Raw genomic sequence first — 15,992 nt, forward strand, 5'->3', positions numbered from 1 at the left:
ATTTGATGTGGGGTACGTTCATTATTACCACTTAATTACATTTATGTATTTTTTTAAATAACTGACACAATGGCCACATTCACACATAAAGCTAAGCCAAGTTGTGTGGTTTGCTTAACCGACAACGTGCACAATCACACAGCTCTCATTTTGCTCTTTCTTTTGTCTAGCAAGGAGCAACAAACCATGAGCCTTGGCACAGTGTGATGTCCAAACCATTGTACTGTGTTTTTCATTGATCGCTGCCCATCTCAAAACCACACGTCATTAAAAATATAGTAGTGCTAACAGCATTTATACCAATGGAGACTGCAAAACCCTTCCATCCTTCTAAAAAAAATGCCAGTTTCTGTGGTCTGAGAGAAGATAGAAGAAACACGGAGGAAATTCAGAAAGACTGTAATTGCATGATGGTGTTGTATGGATGTCCTGCAAAAAGTAAGGGAACAAACCACAGCAATTTCTCAGTAAGTTTGTATTGTGGAAGCACTGTTTCAGCCTTGAAAGTAATCTGTACCAAGAAAACTATATTATACTAAAGGGTGGTTTTGATTTCTGAATATGCACAAGCCTCACGTGAAAAGGGAGCCAACTGAAATTTTCAGTAGTGTTTAACAGTGCTTTTGCTGATTTTAAAGTTCTGCTGTGTGCTTCTGCTTTTATTTTTCTAAGATGAAAGATAAATTGGTCAGAATTACTATTTAAACACAAGCATTTTTAAATAGGCAGTGAAGTCAGAGGGAACTGCAGGTGTGTGGTGCAGAAAGCAGATAAATTCTTTAAAATAGTTTCATGGAGGTGGTTTTGAGGAGGCTGGGTAGCAATAAAGGTCTAGGAATTGTATACTGTGAAGTGTAGCAGTATTTATTTACCTGTCATTCAAAACCCTCATCCTTCTGCTATACTTAGAAACATGCCCATGTAGCCCACTGGTGGGTGTGCCCACGTCTTTCTTTTAATAAAGAATGACTACATAAGGTGTTTGAACTTTTAAATCTTCTCATTCCTGAGATAATCTCCAAAACACATCTCCAATTGCCAATGCAGATTATATAAGCCTGGGACTGGAGCCTTGCAGTACTGTGTAGGGCTCATGAGATGGTGGGAGCAGGAGGTTTTAGGTGGCGTAGGGAAGAGAATATATATTTTTCCTTTTTCCAACTAGCCTTGAAACCTTCATCAATCAAGCAGATGTTTATGAAGTGATGCTAACTGAAAGATATGTCAGTTTGCATTTCTTAGTGCAGAAAATATTGATCCGATGTGTAGAGATCTTTCCTATTCTAATTAATTCAAGAGGGTTCTGGAAGCTTCTCTTTGTGAAAGAAACAAGCAGAAGGTTAATGGTGTTTGGGTTATTCCTTCTGAGAAGCTGAGTGCAGCTGGCTTAAACTGGTTCTCTTATCTTTTTCTATCAAGGTCATGCTGACTATAAAAGTAGGGCCAGAAGGAGCCTGGGTTTCAGTTTCTCTTTCTATCTCTTTTCCTTCTGGTGTGGGGTTCTGTGCATACTGTAGTATGCTTAGTGTTAAGATTTGGACTTATTATAAGTTATTGTAAGTTTAAGTTAAGTCTGCTGCAACTGGATTTCTTTTGGACAGTGCCAATCCTGAATGTATTGGATTTGTGGACATTTGCCTTCAGTAGCAGTAAAGCTCTGCTGGATGAAATATAATTGCCTCTGGTCTATTTTTTGGGGAATCCTGCAACGCGTTTAAGTTGTTACTCTGCTAGCTATATGTTGGAATCTGCTCTGGATCAACATTGAGTAGAATTTCAATGACAAGATAAGCAACAGTTCTTGATAAAGTAGAGGCTAAATGATGAAATGTAAAAGTTTAAGCCACCTAGGTCTCTACAAGTTTTCTGGCCAATTTAATTTGAGAAAGATGAACTAACTAGGAGTACCGTATTTCCCCATGTATAAGACGCCCCCTATTTTAGGAGCCTCAAAATTTAGAAAATAGGGGGGGATTGAGCTTCTGGGGAGGATTATTTGGGGGGGGGTGCCGAAAATCGTTCACCCGCCGGAACGCAGCATGCAACCGCTCGCGTTGCAGCTGCCTGATCACCGCCATTAGCCTTCTTGTTTGCTGCTGTGGCAGCCAATAGACAGCTGCCTTTGTCACAGTAAGCGGGAGTGTGATTGGAGGCCACTGGCAGCGATCGGGGAGCTGATAGGTGGTTTCCGCTTGCTATCAGCTCCCCAATTGCCACCAGTGGCCGCCAATTACGCTCCCGCTTGCTGTGACAAGGGCAGCTGTCTAGTGGCTGCCGAAGTGGCAAGCAGGAGGGCTAATGGAAGCGATCAGGCAGCCTCAACGCGAGCGGTTGTGTGCTGCGTTCTGGCGGGTAAGCGGTTTTCGGCATCTCCCCAAACAATCAAGCTGCCAATCGCCACTTACAATCTTGAGCTCGCGCCAAAAAAACCATTCACGTGTCTCCCCTCAGCGCTACCTGTGTATAAGACGAGCCTAAATTTTGAACCTCATTTTTGGGTCTAAAAAGCTTGTCTTATACATGGGAAAATACAGTATATTCACATTACCACAGACTATGCTTTCAGTCACACATGACATTAGCCACAATCCATATTGATCCTCCCATTTCTTGACCAGCACTGCTGTTGGATGTGATTTTTTTCCCTTCGACAAGCTTCAATCCAACTAGAAAACTGGATGTGACGTTAGAGGTAATGTGAACATATCTTAACAGCCGCTGTGCATGTGCAGATGAGCACCCATGCACAGAGGACAGCTTCATGAGTAGAAGTTCCGACAGGGTTGCAGGATCGGGAAACCCAAAGCACCCTGTGGATCAGGTGAAGGGCTCCTCACCCTTTATCTGATGTGAGGGCTGTGCAAATGTGGTTTGAAATATGGGGGTGACCATGCTGCATTTTGAGCTGCTAATGTGAACAAATGCTAAGCAGGAGTTAAACTCATCCCAAGTTATGCAAGAACCTTTTATCTTCAAGTCGGGATGTGACCATTTTAAAGTTTAAAAAGGTTTCTGTTCTTGAAGGAGTGGTAGTGTATATACATCAATAGTGCTTTAGAACTTGAGCTCAAAAAAGAAAAGAAAAAAAAAGAAAAAAAGACCATCTGTCCCAGAATTACAACACCGCCCCTTGTAAAACCTGGCAATAATTATTGGCAAAGGGATATTGTTTAAATATTTGATTTTCCAGGAGGAATAATACCGGTAAGCATTAGGGAACATTCAGAACTGTGGAAGGAACAGTGGTTTGTAGCAGGTATCCACTCGGTTTTGCCATTTAGGATTTTACCTAGTTTCTGGTTTGATTAATTATTTACTCATTTGTTTTAACTCTTTGCCACTTCACATTCATGTGAATCCCCAAAGGGTTTACAACCGATCAGAAGCAACAGCAATAAACATACAGGAACATCATTGTTACAGCACAAAATAAATAAATAAATCACAATTACAATGCCTGGGCCAATTAAAGCTGACCAAACAAGTCATATAATATTAATAAAGTGATGCAATGGGAATTTATGCCTGTAAACATGACATGGTGAGAATTTCATTGGACATGCACATGGCGCAGAGACTAAAATTTAATATGCAAGGAAATCCATTTTGATCATGAAACACAAGCAGAAAGGGGTACCAGGAAATCACATGCATTAAACAAAGGCCATGGTAACCATCTGTTCATAATAATTGAATTACTACTGAATATAAACTAAAAAGGAAGGGAAGAAATTGAGTATAATAGACAGCATTTCCAGTTAAACAAATACCAGTTTCAGAAATACAAACGGAATCTTCTCCAGATTTAATCCTTTTGTCTTTTATGTCTAAAGAGTATAAATCATTTTTTGTGCATAATTTTTATTAAATTTTCTGTTTTACAATTTAGAATATTCATTTAAACAACCTTAAAACATCCATGACTTTCCTTCTTCTCTTTCCATGGTTCATTTTGCATATATTTACATAAACCTGCATATCTTACATAAACTAAACCATTCAGTAATCCATCACTGCATCCATCAAAACTTGTTTACACTGTTGAATTTATCTCAATGCTGCCAACGTTAAGAGTAAAAATCATTTTCCTTCCTCAAAGATTTTGCTTAAGACCAAGAACAAAAGCTGTGAAGAAGATACACTTCTTGACAGAAAGTCATCTGATGTAATCCCAGACTATTTGTATTAAAGTGGATTTTAGTGGAATGTTTAAATGTTACAAAACAAAATAAATATGTTTACTTAAAAATAATGCTAATAATGTTGGAAGGCTATGTGAATTTATTCACCTAACCTTTCTATACTTCTTACAGTATAGTTATTAAGATTCTGACATAAAAATTAGGGAGAATGTGATGAACCCTAAAACCCACAGAACATCATTGATGTGGCTCCACAATGAGATATGCACAATTCTTACCACATGGCTAATTCTTGTCACTAACAGGCATAGTTCTATGCAAACTTACCTAAGATTGAATTCCACATACCGGTAATTAAATGGAGCTGACTTCTGAGTAGATACGCATAGGATTTTGCTGCAAGTTGATATGTCAAAAGCTGACCCATATAATATCACTAATTACCTTAAAGCTCAGCTCTCTGAGTCATAGTAAGATTCATAATCTCACTTTTCAAAGTAATATATGAATTGCACATTGGAATCAATAGATAAGGCATGCATGAGTTCTTGAAAATTATAATCTAGGTCATGGTACCCTGCCCTCACTTTAGCATATTTTGAAATGCTTGGGGTCAAAAGTCTGTGGCGGGTGGGAGGCGGGGGGAACTAGAGTGCTTTAATATTTGATTGAGTTAAATAAGAATGGGCACTGCTCCACTGCAGCACTTTGCACAAATGTAGCTCTGGCATAAAGATGGACAGTTAAACAAGTCATATTTACTGGCTGCTGGCTTTATTTGTAGCTTCAGAGGAATATATAGGAGAGAGAGCATTAGTATCTTGATATGTGAATCTATGAGGAAGCTACTGATTACCCTTGCATGCTGATATGTGTATGGGGGTGTTAATAAAAAAGAATAGCAGCATGTGTGCTGAGTTCTGCCCCCCATTGGGGGTGCCCCGCGCATGTGTGTGATACCCGACACGGCGAGCGCATGACATTACACGGCACCCTGCGAAAGCCCCCCACCCCGGTGGAATGTCCTCCCCCTAGAGGCACAACTGACTACAACACTTTTGTCATTTGGAACCATGTGAAAACTCTTGTGTTCACCTCGGCTTTTTAGAGATAATTAGGAGTTTTGTCACTGCCGCAAGCTAGGAACTTGGTTTGTGGCTCCTTGTGTGCTTTTAAGAACGTGTGTAATTTTATTTGCTTTTATAAATGGCACTAAATTCAGTTTTATTGCAGTACTGTTCCACTGTTTTATTGTATTGCGACCTGCTCTGGAATCATATGATGAAAGGTGGGCTAGAAATTGCCTTACGAGTACTGTACAGTGGTACCTCGGGTTACAAACGCTTCGGGTTACAAACACTCCGGGTTACAAACTCCACTAACCCGGAATAAGTACCTCGGGTTGAGAACTTTGCCCCAGGATGAGAATGGAAATTGTGTAGCGGCAGCGGGAGGCCCCATTAGTGAAAGCACACCTCAGGTTAAGAATCATTTTGGGTTAAGAATGGACCTCCAGACCAAATTAAGTTTGTAACCCGAAGTACCACTGTATACTGAATATTATTATTAGCAGTAAATATTACTATTATTAAGAATTAAATATTATTTTTAAAGTATAAATAAATGATTTATGGGACAAGTGTTTGACACCTAAAAAGAGGCTATTTTATATATATATTCAATTCAAAGCAAAATTGTTAACTTTGACCATCCCTCCCTCTCTTGGGCTATTCCTTTCCATGTGCAGATGCATCATATCTGCCATCCACACCTCCTTGCCCACTGAGAGCAATCAAACAATATAAGCCAGCAGCTGTTTTATGACCCAGATAAATCAGATGGAGACATGCCGCTGTTCTGTGTCAAAGTAACCTTTCTGGATGTTGTCTTCCAACTTTTTCCTCTATGGAGACTGCTTCCATATGGCAAGGTCACTTCACTCCCCCACCCCACCCCGGCATGTGGCCGTCTCCATATGCCCAGGCTACTTATGAAAACGCTGGTGGGCAGTCAATGGCGAAAGCTTTTTTTCTTGGCACAACCTTGACTTCTTTACAGTAATTTGTTTCTTTTCAGAAAGTACAGTTCTCCTTCTCTCCCATCCGAGAGAAAATAACACTCTGGAGTCACTCTTCTCCTTGCTAATCATATCACTTGTCTGAGGAAAGCTACTGCTGTCACAAAAATCATATTTGCAACACGGAATGGGTTTCTCACGGCTGGTAATTATCCAGGTTAAGTCATTTATTTTTGACAACTTCTGTTACTTGAATTACTCAGTCTGAAAAAAACACACAAAAATTGTTATCTCCAAATATGTTTTAATTAAAATCTTTTGCATAAGATTTTTCCTAAATAGAGAACTGTCAAGGAAGAATTATCATGTGTGAAAATCATGCCATAGTTTATTTTGTTATGTGTACATGGGATTAAGAAACCAGGGCATGAAGTTCCTTCTAGGTGTTTGTATGCATCAAAATATAACAGGCTGCAGTTTTCACACATCTTCTTGTATACATTTTTCCTACATGGAAGTTACTGCAGTGCAGTGTTGTATTAAACAGCCTTAATATTTATTCAATTCATGTTGGTGGGGGGGAAGTGTTTATACCTTAATAATGAATGTTTTCTCTTTCCCAGTGGTTTTACTGTTAGAACTAATATCTGTTATGTGAATGATGCCTAACAAGAAACTCCTTTGCATGTTTACTCAGACATAAGTTCCACTGTGTTCAGTGGGACTTATTCATTGTTCAGCTGTTTAGGATCGCAACTAAAGCTGTGTTCAGATACACACTTAATGTGAGAGGAAGACCCGTTTTTAAAAATAAATCATTTTTATTAGATTTTCCACTTTAACAAACCAATCATAATCACATTAAATGTTCCACATTATACATATAGATATCAAATAGTCCAAATAATCTGCCAAATTATAAATTTATTAGGCTTCCCATGCTTCAAATTTGGAGGGCTCTGATCAACATCAAATTTCTATTGCATTCCATAGTCCTTTCCGATGATTCCCATATCCTTTCTGATATTATCCTTCATTCTTTCTCAGTTGTTCCCACAAGCAAGGTAAAACAAACCAAGATATATTTCTTTGTGGATTTAATGTCCATGGTTCTCCTCCATGAATTGCAGTACCTTCTAACACACTGGTGTTTCTGTCAAATCCAAAAATCCAAACAAAGCATCTGCTCAATAACTTTTCCAAAGTGGCTGCATCAAACTTTAACCTTTCCAGGGGAGGGTTGCCAAGTCAAACTGGACGTACAAATATAATGAGATATTATTAAAGGCTCCCATCTCAGCCTCTAATTACCCCGTTAGAGTAGGAGCAATGGAATGTTCAGCCATCATCCATGGCACCTCAAGCGGAAATCTGAGAGGAAGACCCATTTAACACAACGGCTCCGAGTATTGTAGACTTGCATATTATCCCATAAGTCAAGTACAGTCATACCCTGGGTTGCGCACACCCTGGGTTGCGGACGTTCGAGTTAAGAATGCCCGCAACCCAGAAGCTCTCCAGTACTAAGCCAGTATAAATCCCCCATTCTGGCTCAGTTGGCATAAATCCCAGCCCTCTAGCATAAGTTCTGCTGGCTTCCTATTGTTTGAATTGCTCTATTTGCCACATCTCTGGCTCTCTCTCTCTCTCTCTCTCTCTGTGTGTGTGTGTGTGTGTGTGCTTATGCTCACTTTTGCTGTATGTTACTCACGTTTACTATAGACCCGTTTTGTCCTTTGTCACAAAATCTACTAGGCTTTCTGCTGCGGCTGTAGATTCAATAATCCACAGTAGGTATTTCTACTTGTGTAGTTCTACGGAACATCCCCCCCCCCCCCGGGTGAAATATGATTCATTGGAGGATTGTGGAAGTGTGATTTAGAAAACAGCGCTTACATCTATAGCCAGAGGCCCATATTCATAACTGTCATAATTTGCATGTGTAGACTTGACATTAGCCTTCTGTTCAGTGCTTGCTCTGTTATTATCTGACAATTGTGCAGATGACCACTGTTCATTTTTATAAATGACCACATCTACCTGACCTGCACCTTTATTATTCCACCATGTGATTTTTTTAAAATTAAATATTATTAACTAGATACTATTGTTCTATATCTAGTTTTTTCAATATGTTAAAGATTCTGCAGAAAAGTGGGGAGGGGGGGAGTAAAAGGAAGCAAGCCACCCAACAGGAATAGCTTTTCTTTTTCCGTGTGATTATATATTCACAGCCATGTACAGGTATATACATCTATATCTATATTGACCCATGTGAATTGCTAAGCAGCTGGCTCTCATTTTGTATGCAGCACCACACCCTTATGCACAATGATTGTCATATAGACTCCTTTGCCACAAGTAACTGAAAGCCCCAACTGGATCAGAATGTGCTACAGGGAGAAAGGGTCACAAAGTGAGGAAGGGATATAGATAAAGTGCCCCTTTTCTCATCCCCCCCCCCACTGCATTGCCTCAGTTTTTCAAACAGCAAGTGGCTGCTTTCCTCATTTGCAGTACAGTGGTACCTCGGGTTACGAACTTAATTCATTCCAGAAGTCCGTTCTTAACCGAAGCGTTCTTAACCTGAGGTGCGCATTCCCTACATAGGCCTCCCGCGGCCCTGGAAGCAGATTATGTTCATATCCCGGGGCAAAGTTTGCAACCTGGAGCCCCTGCTTCCAGGTTTGCAGAATTCATAACCCGAAGCGTTCGTAAGTAGGATGGTTCATAACCCGAGGTACCACTGTAGTGGGCTTCTTGGCAATACATATGTGCATATGTAGAAATAAGTGCATTTGTCAGCATTTCCATGTAAATTTTTCTTAATGCATGCAAATTTACCTAATATACACATTTTTGTGAAACAATTGCAAAAACAATTTTGCAAAAAACAAAAATAACATTTTTGTATGTTGTTTTCAGTAAAACATTTTATGCACACTTTAACCTAGTCTGTGCATTATTATTATTAGTAGTAGTAGTAGTAGTAGTAGTAGTAGTAGTATTAACATATTTCTTAGCTGGAGAACTGCGCTGCAAAATTTGGAGAACTGCAAATTTTGAGGGATGATTGTCAGGGACTGGTGGGGCTCTGATGAGTGAGTTGTGGAGGCAGGGGGTTGGGGGCTGCTGACACAGGAGAGCAGACTAATGATTTATAGGGTTTGGTGTCTGCGTGAGGCAAGAGTCAGGGAGGGGGGAAGAAGACAGGTCAGAGCAGTCCAGGGCAGAGGGGCAAGTGCAGGACATGTCAGAAGCAGAGGAAGAGGCTGTCCTGGCAAGGGACTTCCTATGCTGTATGGCAAACAAATACTGAAACAGCATTTCAAAAGAAGTTCACAATGTGGCATAGTGGCAGTAAGTAGGGTAGGAAGCTATTCAAGGCAGAAAAATAAACAAACTTTCCACTGGGCTAGGAAAAGCCTGGACACTCTTTAGAGCTTGGGAATAAATTTGCTATCATTAGGCTGATGCTGAAATAGCTGGCTTGGTGAAGTGTTTGATTTGCATAAGTAAAGAAAAAATGAACTATGCCGATTTGGTTATACTGTACAGTGGTACCTCAAGTTACAAACACCTCAGGTTACAAACGCTTCAGGTTACAAACTCCGCTAACCTGGAAGAGTTACCTCGAGTTGAGAACTTTGCCCCAGGATGAGAACGGAAATCATGTGCTGGCAGCAAGAGGCCCCATTAGCGAAAGCAGGCCTCTAGTTAAGAACAGTTTCAGGTTAAGAACGGACCTCCGGAAAGAATTAAGTTTGTAACTAGAGGTACCACTGTATTTTGTGACATGTTTTAGAGATGATGCTGTCTTAATTGCAAGGAGATAGACAGAAGAAGTGGGAAGAGAGTGTTTTGCACAACAGTTTTGTATGTTCTGCTTTCCAGCCATGGTTTCTTTGATGTGCAGACAATTCAGAACATTTTCCGCTTATTGTTTGTAAGCCTACACAGATTAGAGTAGATTTTTTTAAATTATGGTGAGCTCCTTTGGGCATGGCTTATGATGGAAATGTAGTGCACAATAAACCAGTGTTGGTGATAGGTTCACTTGTCAGACCCAATAGTAAAACAAGCCAACAAACAAAAATCCATTTGGGAGCTAAAAGATATAGATCCAAAATCTAGAAGTGCCTGTTCCTCTACAGCTGCTATCAACAGAACAAACATGCAGGAGATAATTTTCCTGGATCTCTCATGTCATTGAGCTGGGCTAGGACCTAGGAGATGGGGGTTCAAATCCCCGCACATTCATGAAGCTCACTAGGTGACCTTGGGCTACTAACCTACCTCAGAGCTTTGTTGTTGGGATCAAACAGGAGGGGGAGAACTATGCAGTGCTCTCATATTCTTTTAAGAAAAAAAGGTGCCAGTACTCACCATGAAGTTATAACAGTAAGTGCCACACTTTTAACATCTGAAAAAAGGTGTCAGTACTGTGTCCTCTTGAGTACCCCCAGAAAAAAGCACTGAAACTATGCCACCTTAGAGGACATGTGAGATATGGATGTAATACTAAATGATAAAATAAATCATCTGCTTTGTCCTGAGAAGAAATTGGGGAAATGGATTGTATAATAATTAAAGGCAGGGAAGGAGCTGAATCAAAAAGGGGAAAGGAACAGAGTCAAATTCTGAAACAATAGCCAGAAATGAGTGTGCCCAAAGCCAGATTTTCCAACTCACCATGTATTGTTAGGTGGTGAGAGGCCTTGTTGCCTTCCCCACAAATTATTTCTGGATAATCACAGGGACATTCAATAAATGGAGGGGGGAGTTTCACGTGCAACACACAAGGTTTCTGAGACTACAACATTCTCTGAATCATTATCTTAGGGAGCGGCTTAGGGAGCTGGGTATGTTTAGCCTGGAGAAGAGAAGGTTAAGGGGTGATATGATAGCCATGTTCAAATATATAAAAGGATGTCATATAGAGGAGGGTGAAAGGTTGTTTTCTGCTGCTCCAGAGAAGCGGACACGGAGCAATGGATTCAAACTACAAGAAAGAAGATTCCACCTAAACATTAGGAAGAACTTCCTGACAGTGAGAGCTGTTCGGCAGTGGAATTTGCTACCAAGGAGTGTGGTGGAGTCTCCTTCTTTGGAGGTCTTTAAGCAGAGGCTTGACAGCCATCTGTCAGGAATGCTTTGATGGTGTTTCCTGCTTGGCAGGGGGTTGGATTGGATGGCCCTTGTGGTCTCTTCCAACTCTATGATTCTATGATCTATGCAGAAATTTGACTACTGTGGAGTACAGACTACCAATTTTGCATGGTCTTACAAAATTACATACCTAATCTCTTATGCATGTAGAAAAAGTTAGCTTTTATAGTATTCGATCCAGTACCTTATCAGGACCATTTCATGCAAAGCATTTACCCGTTTTCATTTCATCCTTTTACATCTTTTTATTTTGATTTGGGTAGCAATTCTCCGATTAGATAAAATAGAAATTGGATTTTGAAAATATACTCACACAAATCTGTTTAAGACTTGAATAATTTATCCAGATCAAATTTAGGCAGGATTGGATTTGTGGTGGTGGTGATTATTGTATTTGAAATGCAGTACACGGTTGATCTGTTTCTTTTTTAAAGATGCATAGTGCAATTGTAGCTTTATTAAGCAAAACATTTCTTTTCCTTCTGAATGTGCTGCAGCTGGTTTGTGAAACATAGAGCAAAGACAAATGTGACATTTTGGAACAGTGGAGCAACTCTGGAAACTCCTTCACTACATTTGATCCACATTTCCCCTCTGTTGTTGAACTCGAACTCGAACGAAAAAGGTTCTGCAAATTTTCTGCAGAAACCAGCTATGCATGGTGCTCATTGGCTGACTCCATACCAAGGAAAAAAAACTTCTCTGGTTCTTCAAACTTTGGAGCAGCCTTGCACTTAAATAATAAAAAGTGTATAAATTATTAATAACGAATGAGCACAGAAATGCATCATGTGATGCTTTTAAAAATAAAAATGTATACAGCCTGGCTTTATTCAGCATTATGCATGCATGCTTTGCTGGCACCATGTGACCTAATAAATAATAACAATAACAATAATAATAATAATAATAATAATAATAATAATAATAATAATAATAATAATAAATTTTATTTGTATCCTGCCCTCCCTGGCCAAAGCCGGGCTCAGAGCAGCTAACAGCATATAAATAAGATGATATGCATAATACAAGTGATCAATCAATTAAGATACATCCCAGAATTAATTCAAACAATTAAAATTAAAATTAAAACTGGACAAGTGGCAATCTTCAGGTTAAAATTGGAAGCAGTTAATACTCGCCAAGACCAACTGTTTCCACTGATACTATAAGGACCTATGAGCGGGCTGGGAAACCTGCTACATGCTTGCTCTTATACAAAGAGAAAATGAGTCATGCTGAACCCTGACCAAAGGCCTGGCGGAACAGCTCCGCCTTGCAGGCCCTGCGGAAAGATGTCAAATCTTGCAGGGCCCTAGTCTCTTGTGAGAGAGCGTACCACCAGGCCGGGGCCATGGCCGAAAAGGCCCTGGCTCTGGTTGAGGCCAGTCTGGTTTCCCTGTGGCCTGGAATCTTCAGGGTGTGGTTATTTGCAGACCGTAAGGTCCTCTGTGGGACATACCAGGAGAGGCGGTCCTGTAGATACGAGGGTCCTAGGCCTTAAAACCAGCACCTTAAACCTGATGCTGTTTTGCGTACTATTTTGCAAATGGTTCACGCAGGCCTAGCATGTACCATAGTTCCCAAATCCTTTAAAATCTGGCACCACCTCATTCCACTCCCTGCTCACCCTTCTCAGAGAATCTGAAATAGAACAAAGAGACACTTATGTCCCATGGAAACATTTGAGGCAATAATTTTGTCTGTCAAGCAATGCCCAGAAGAAGGAAGGGTTGCTGATGGGAATGGAAGGAAGTTCAGCTATAATAACAGGATTCTTCTCAACTGCAATTCTGACAGTTTCTTGAGTGGCCACAGAATTATTGGCTGCTTCACCTTTATTGAAAGGACCGTTACTCAGAGATCTTTTTTTTCTTTTCTTTCTCGTTTTGTGTCTTCCACATCTGCCTTGTGCCACAACTTCCTTTAAAATGTTCTGACTATGCTGCTGGGTCAGGCCTACTTGACATTAACTGCATTTCCTATTATTTCAACTTCCCTTCCTTCTCTATAATATATCCTACAAATATATTAGTTAGAAATGGATGCTCTTCATTCAGTGAGTATATGCTCAGGATAGATGCAAATTCACACATCACTTTCCCTCCCTTCTTAACATGTAGATAAGAAGTTTGTGTGAACACACAAATGGCAACTGGAAGGTCTGGCTAAAATATTTTTCAGAGTAACACATTTTGCATTAGGGAAATGGTGGATGCGTCTGGTTTTTTTAAAATTAATGTTCAAAGAGTTCTACCAAACAACACTTCTAGAACTGCAGTATCAATATTCCATATAAGAAAACACACCACCTAATTCTGTCGTTGTTGGGGGGTTTTTTTTTTTTTTTAAAAAGGAATTGGGGCATGTATGAAAAGTTGAATACTGAAAAGAGCAAAGAAATTTTCAAGACTGACAGCTGAAGATTGCATTTTCCAATGTGCCAAAGTCATTCCAGCAGTGAAATAACAACTCTCCTGTGGAACAGTAAGAGCTACAAATGAAACAGTTTTCTGTTCTGCAGGAGTGTTACAATGTCGCTACCATTGGATTTTATTTATTTGTTTACTCTTCACAATTCCTTAGTACTGTAGTTAAATAGTGTATCTCTGGGCAATGGGATTGGAATAATGAACAGAATTACTTTGTGTAGGTGTTACATTGTTGAGGAAAATAGCCAAAATAAATTCCAAGCGAGCACTTGATCAAAACTGAAAATCAAAACAGTACAGTGAAAAATCGTAACTTATTTTAATTTCCAAGAATTAAATTTCAAATTTTAAAGCAAGCTCAGCTTTCAGAGAAATAACGTTTTATAGCATAGCATAGCATAGCATAGCATAGCATAGCATAGCATAGCATAGAATACATTCTACATATCTGAACATAACTTTATATTCTGTTTTATTCAGGGGTGCAACCTCTATTGTCTACAGATGCAGGCAGAAGGGAACACAAAAGCCATTTGCTGTCAAAATCTTGAAGAAAACTGTAAGTTTCATTCCCCCCCCCCAAATTCTCAAATTTTTCTTACAGAGGTTTTCTTCAGAGGATCCATTGCAAATGTATTTAGGCTTTAATTGCACAGTCTGACCAATGAGGACTTTCCAGCTTCGTTTGATTTAAATTCATGATGTGCACACCAGCAGCCTTCAGAGGAAATTATTCCCAAAGACATGCTATGCATTTACTCATCTTTTTGTATATTACTATTCTATCTGCATATTGTAAAATGGTTAGTAGAAAATCTATACTTAGAAAACACCAAGTGCATGAATTCCTGATGAGAACAAAGCAGTAGGAAGCAATGTAATGGACATGAAAAATAAGAGGTTCTGCAAACTAACCCGTATATCTTGTATGACTTCCTGATTTGAACTCAGCATTCTGTGGAAAGCAGAATCTTCTGCACAGGCATGAGGGTGGGGGAAGAAGAAAGATATTATCACCCCAAGACCCCATGCCAGAAAGAATACAACAGTTCTTTTGTTTCATGCTGCATTTTTACCTGAGCAATATTTCTGACTCAGGGGGTGGCCAACCCTCAATGCAGCCCTCAGGAGAGGGATGGGGGGGGGAGGAAAGAGAGGTTTAAAACAAGAGTAAAACTGTTTATGTCTTGCTAGAGAATTGCTAATTTCTACTGTAAGTAGGTTAATGGCAGGTGCTGCTTCAACTTTGCTAGCGTGCCGTACTTTGAGAACTCTGCATTGTGGCATGTTCTCTGAGTGCTGAACGTTTCATGGTATTATAAAAATAGCATTAGGATTAAAAAATTCAAAAGAAGTACAGTCAGGAGATTCATCTAGAGCTGGTTATTACATAAGCACCTGCAACTCTCTCAAAAGAGTTGCTATTATTCAAGCATCATATTTAGCTTTGAGGCTGAAATTCATATAAGTTATGGAGTTTCAAATTAGTAAGCAGAATAGTGGGGTGAGGGGAGAGAATTTGGATACAGGAGGGTGGGGGGCGGGGCGGCCAAGCTAGATGCATTTCCTTTACAACAGTTTTATGATCCAGCCATATTGACTGTGAAAACATTTTCAGGTTTCAGTGGGTAAGTGAGGGGAGGCATTCAGTAGAGAGGAATGAGATTTGTATCAGTGGAGATCCAAGTCACTTCTGCAAATGGAAAGAGGTCTTCTGTATGTGGAATAGCACGTCTGTACCAACTGTATCGCTGTAGGCCGCTTATTCCACCAAATAAGAGGACTGTTCTTTCGGTTCCTCTTATTTCACCGGGGGAGCTTCAAGCACTATTTACTCTTCCATGGAGTTTAGACTTATCTTCAACAGTAGCTCCTCCAAATTTTAAAATGTTCTGACAGTAAATTTAATTAGTCCTACTTTAAGATTGTTTTATTGTGTTCTCACCAAAGGGGCTTGAAAGACTAGAGTTGCAAGCTGAAAATTTAGTACAGTGCAGATATTCCTATTTGAGACCTCATTTTCCTCATTTTCAGCCTCACATGTAGCTGTTTGCTATGTGGTAAAATATCTTGACACCACCGTTGAAAGCGTAAACACAGTGCAATGGAGCTATGCAACCATGTTGCAACTATCTGTCTGCCTGGAATTAATATGTATAGTTCTAGCCCCCTCATGTTAAAAAGAAATTGGCAAATTGGTTAATATGCAAAAAAGCAGCAAATTAATAATAA

The 15,992-nt window shown here is 39.7% G+C and overlaps 1 protein-coding gene across 2 annotated transcripts in view; it reads left to right on the plus strand.

Moving 5' to 3' along the window:
- The window catches only part of CAMK4 (calcium/calmodulin dependent protein kinase IV), a 77,876-nt gene that overhangs the window by 16,853 nt on the left and 45,031 nt on the right, over nucleotides 1-15,992 (plus strand). For both annotated transcript variants that reach the window (XM_033163991.1, XM_033163990.1), the window contains exon 2: nucleotides 14,241-14,319. In XM_033163991.1, the coding sequence (XP_033019882.1) occupies nucleotides 14,241-14,319 (79 nt within the window). The remainder of the gene's footprint in view (nucleotides 1-14,240; nucleotides 14,320-15,992) is intronic.

The sequence above is a fragment of the Lacerta agilis genome, chromosome 11, assembly GCF_009819535.1.
Source record: "Lacerta agilis isolate rLacAgi1 chromosome 11, rLacAgi1.pri, whole genome shotgun sequence".
NCBI classification, from domain to species: domain Eukaryota; kingdom Metazoa; phylum Chordata; class Lepidosauria; order Squamata; family Lacertidae; genus Lacerta; species Lacerta agilis.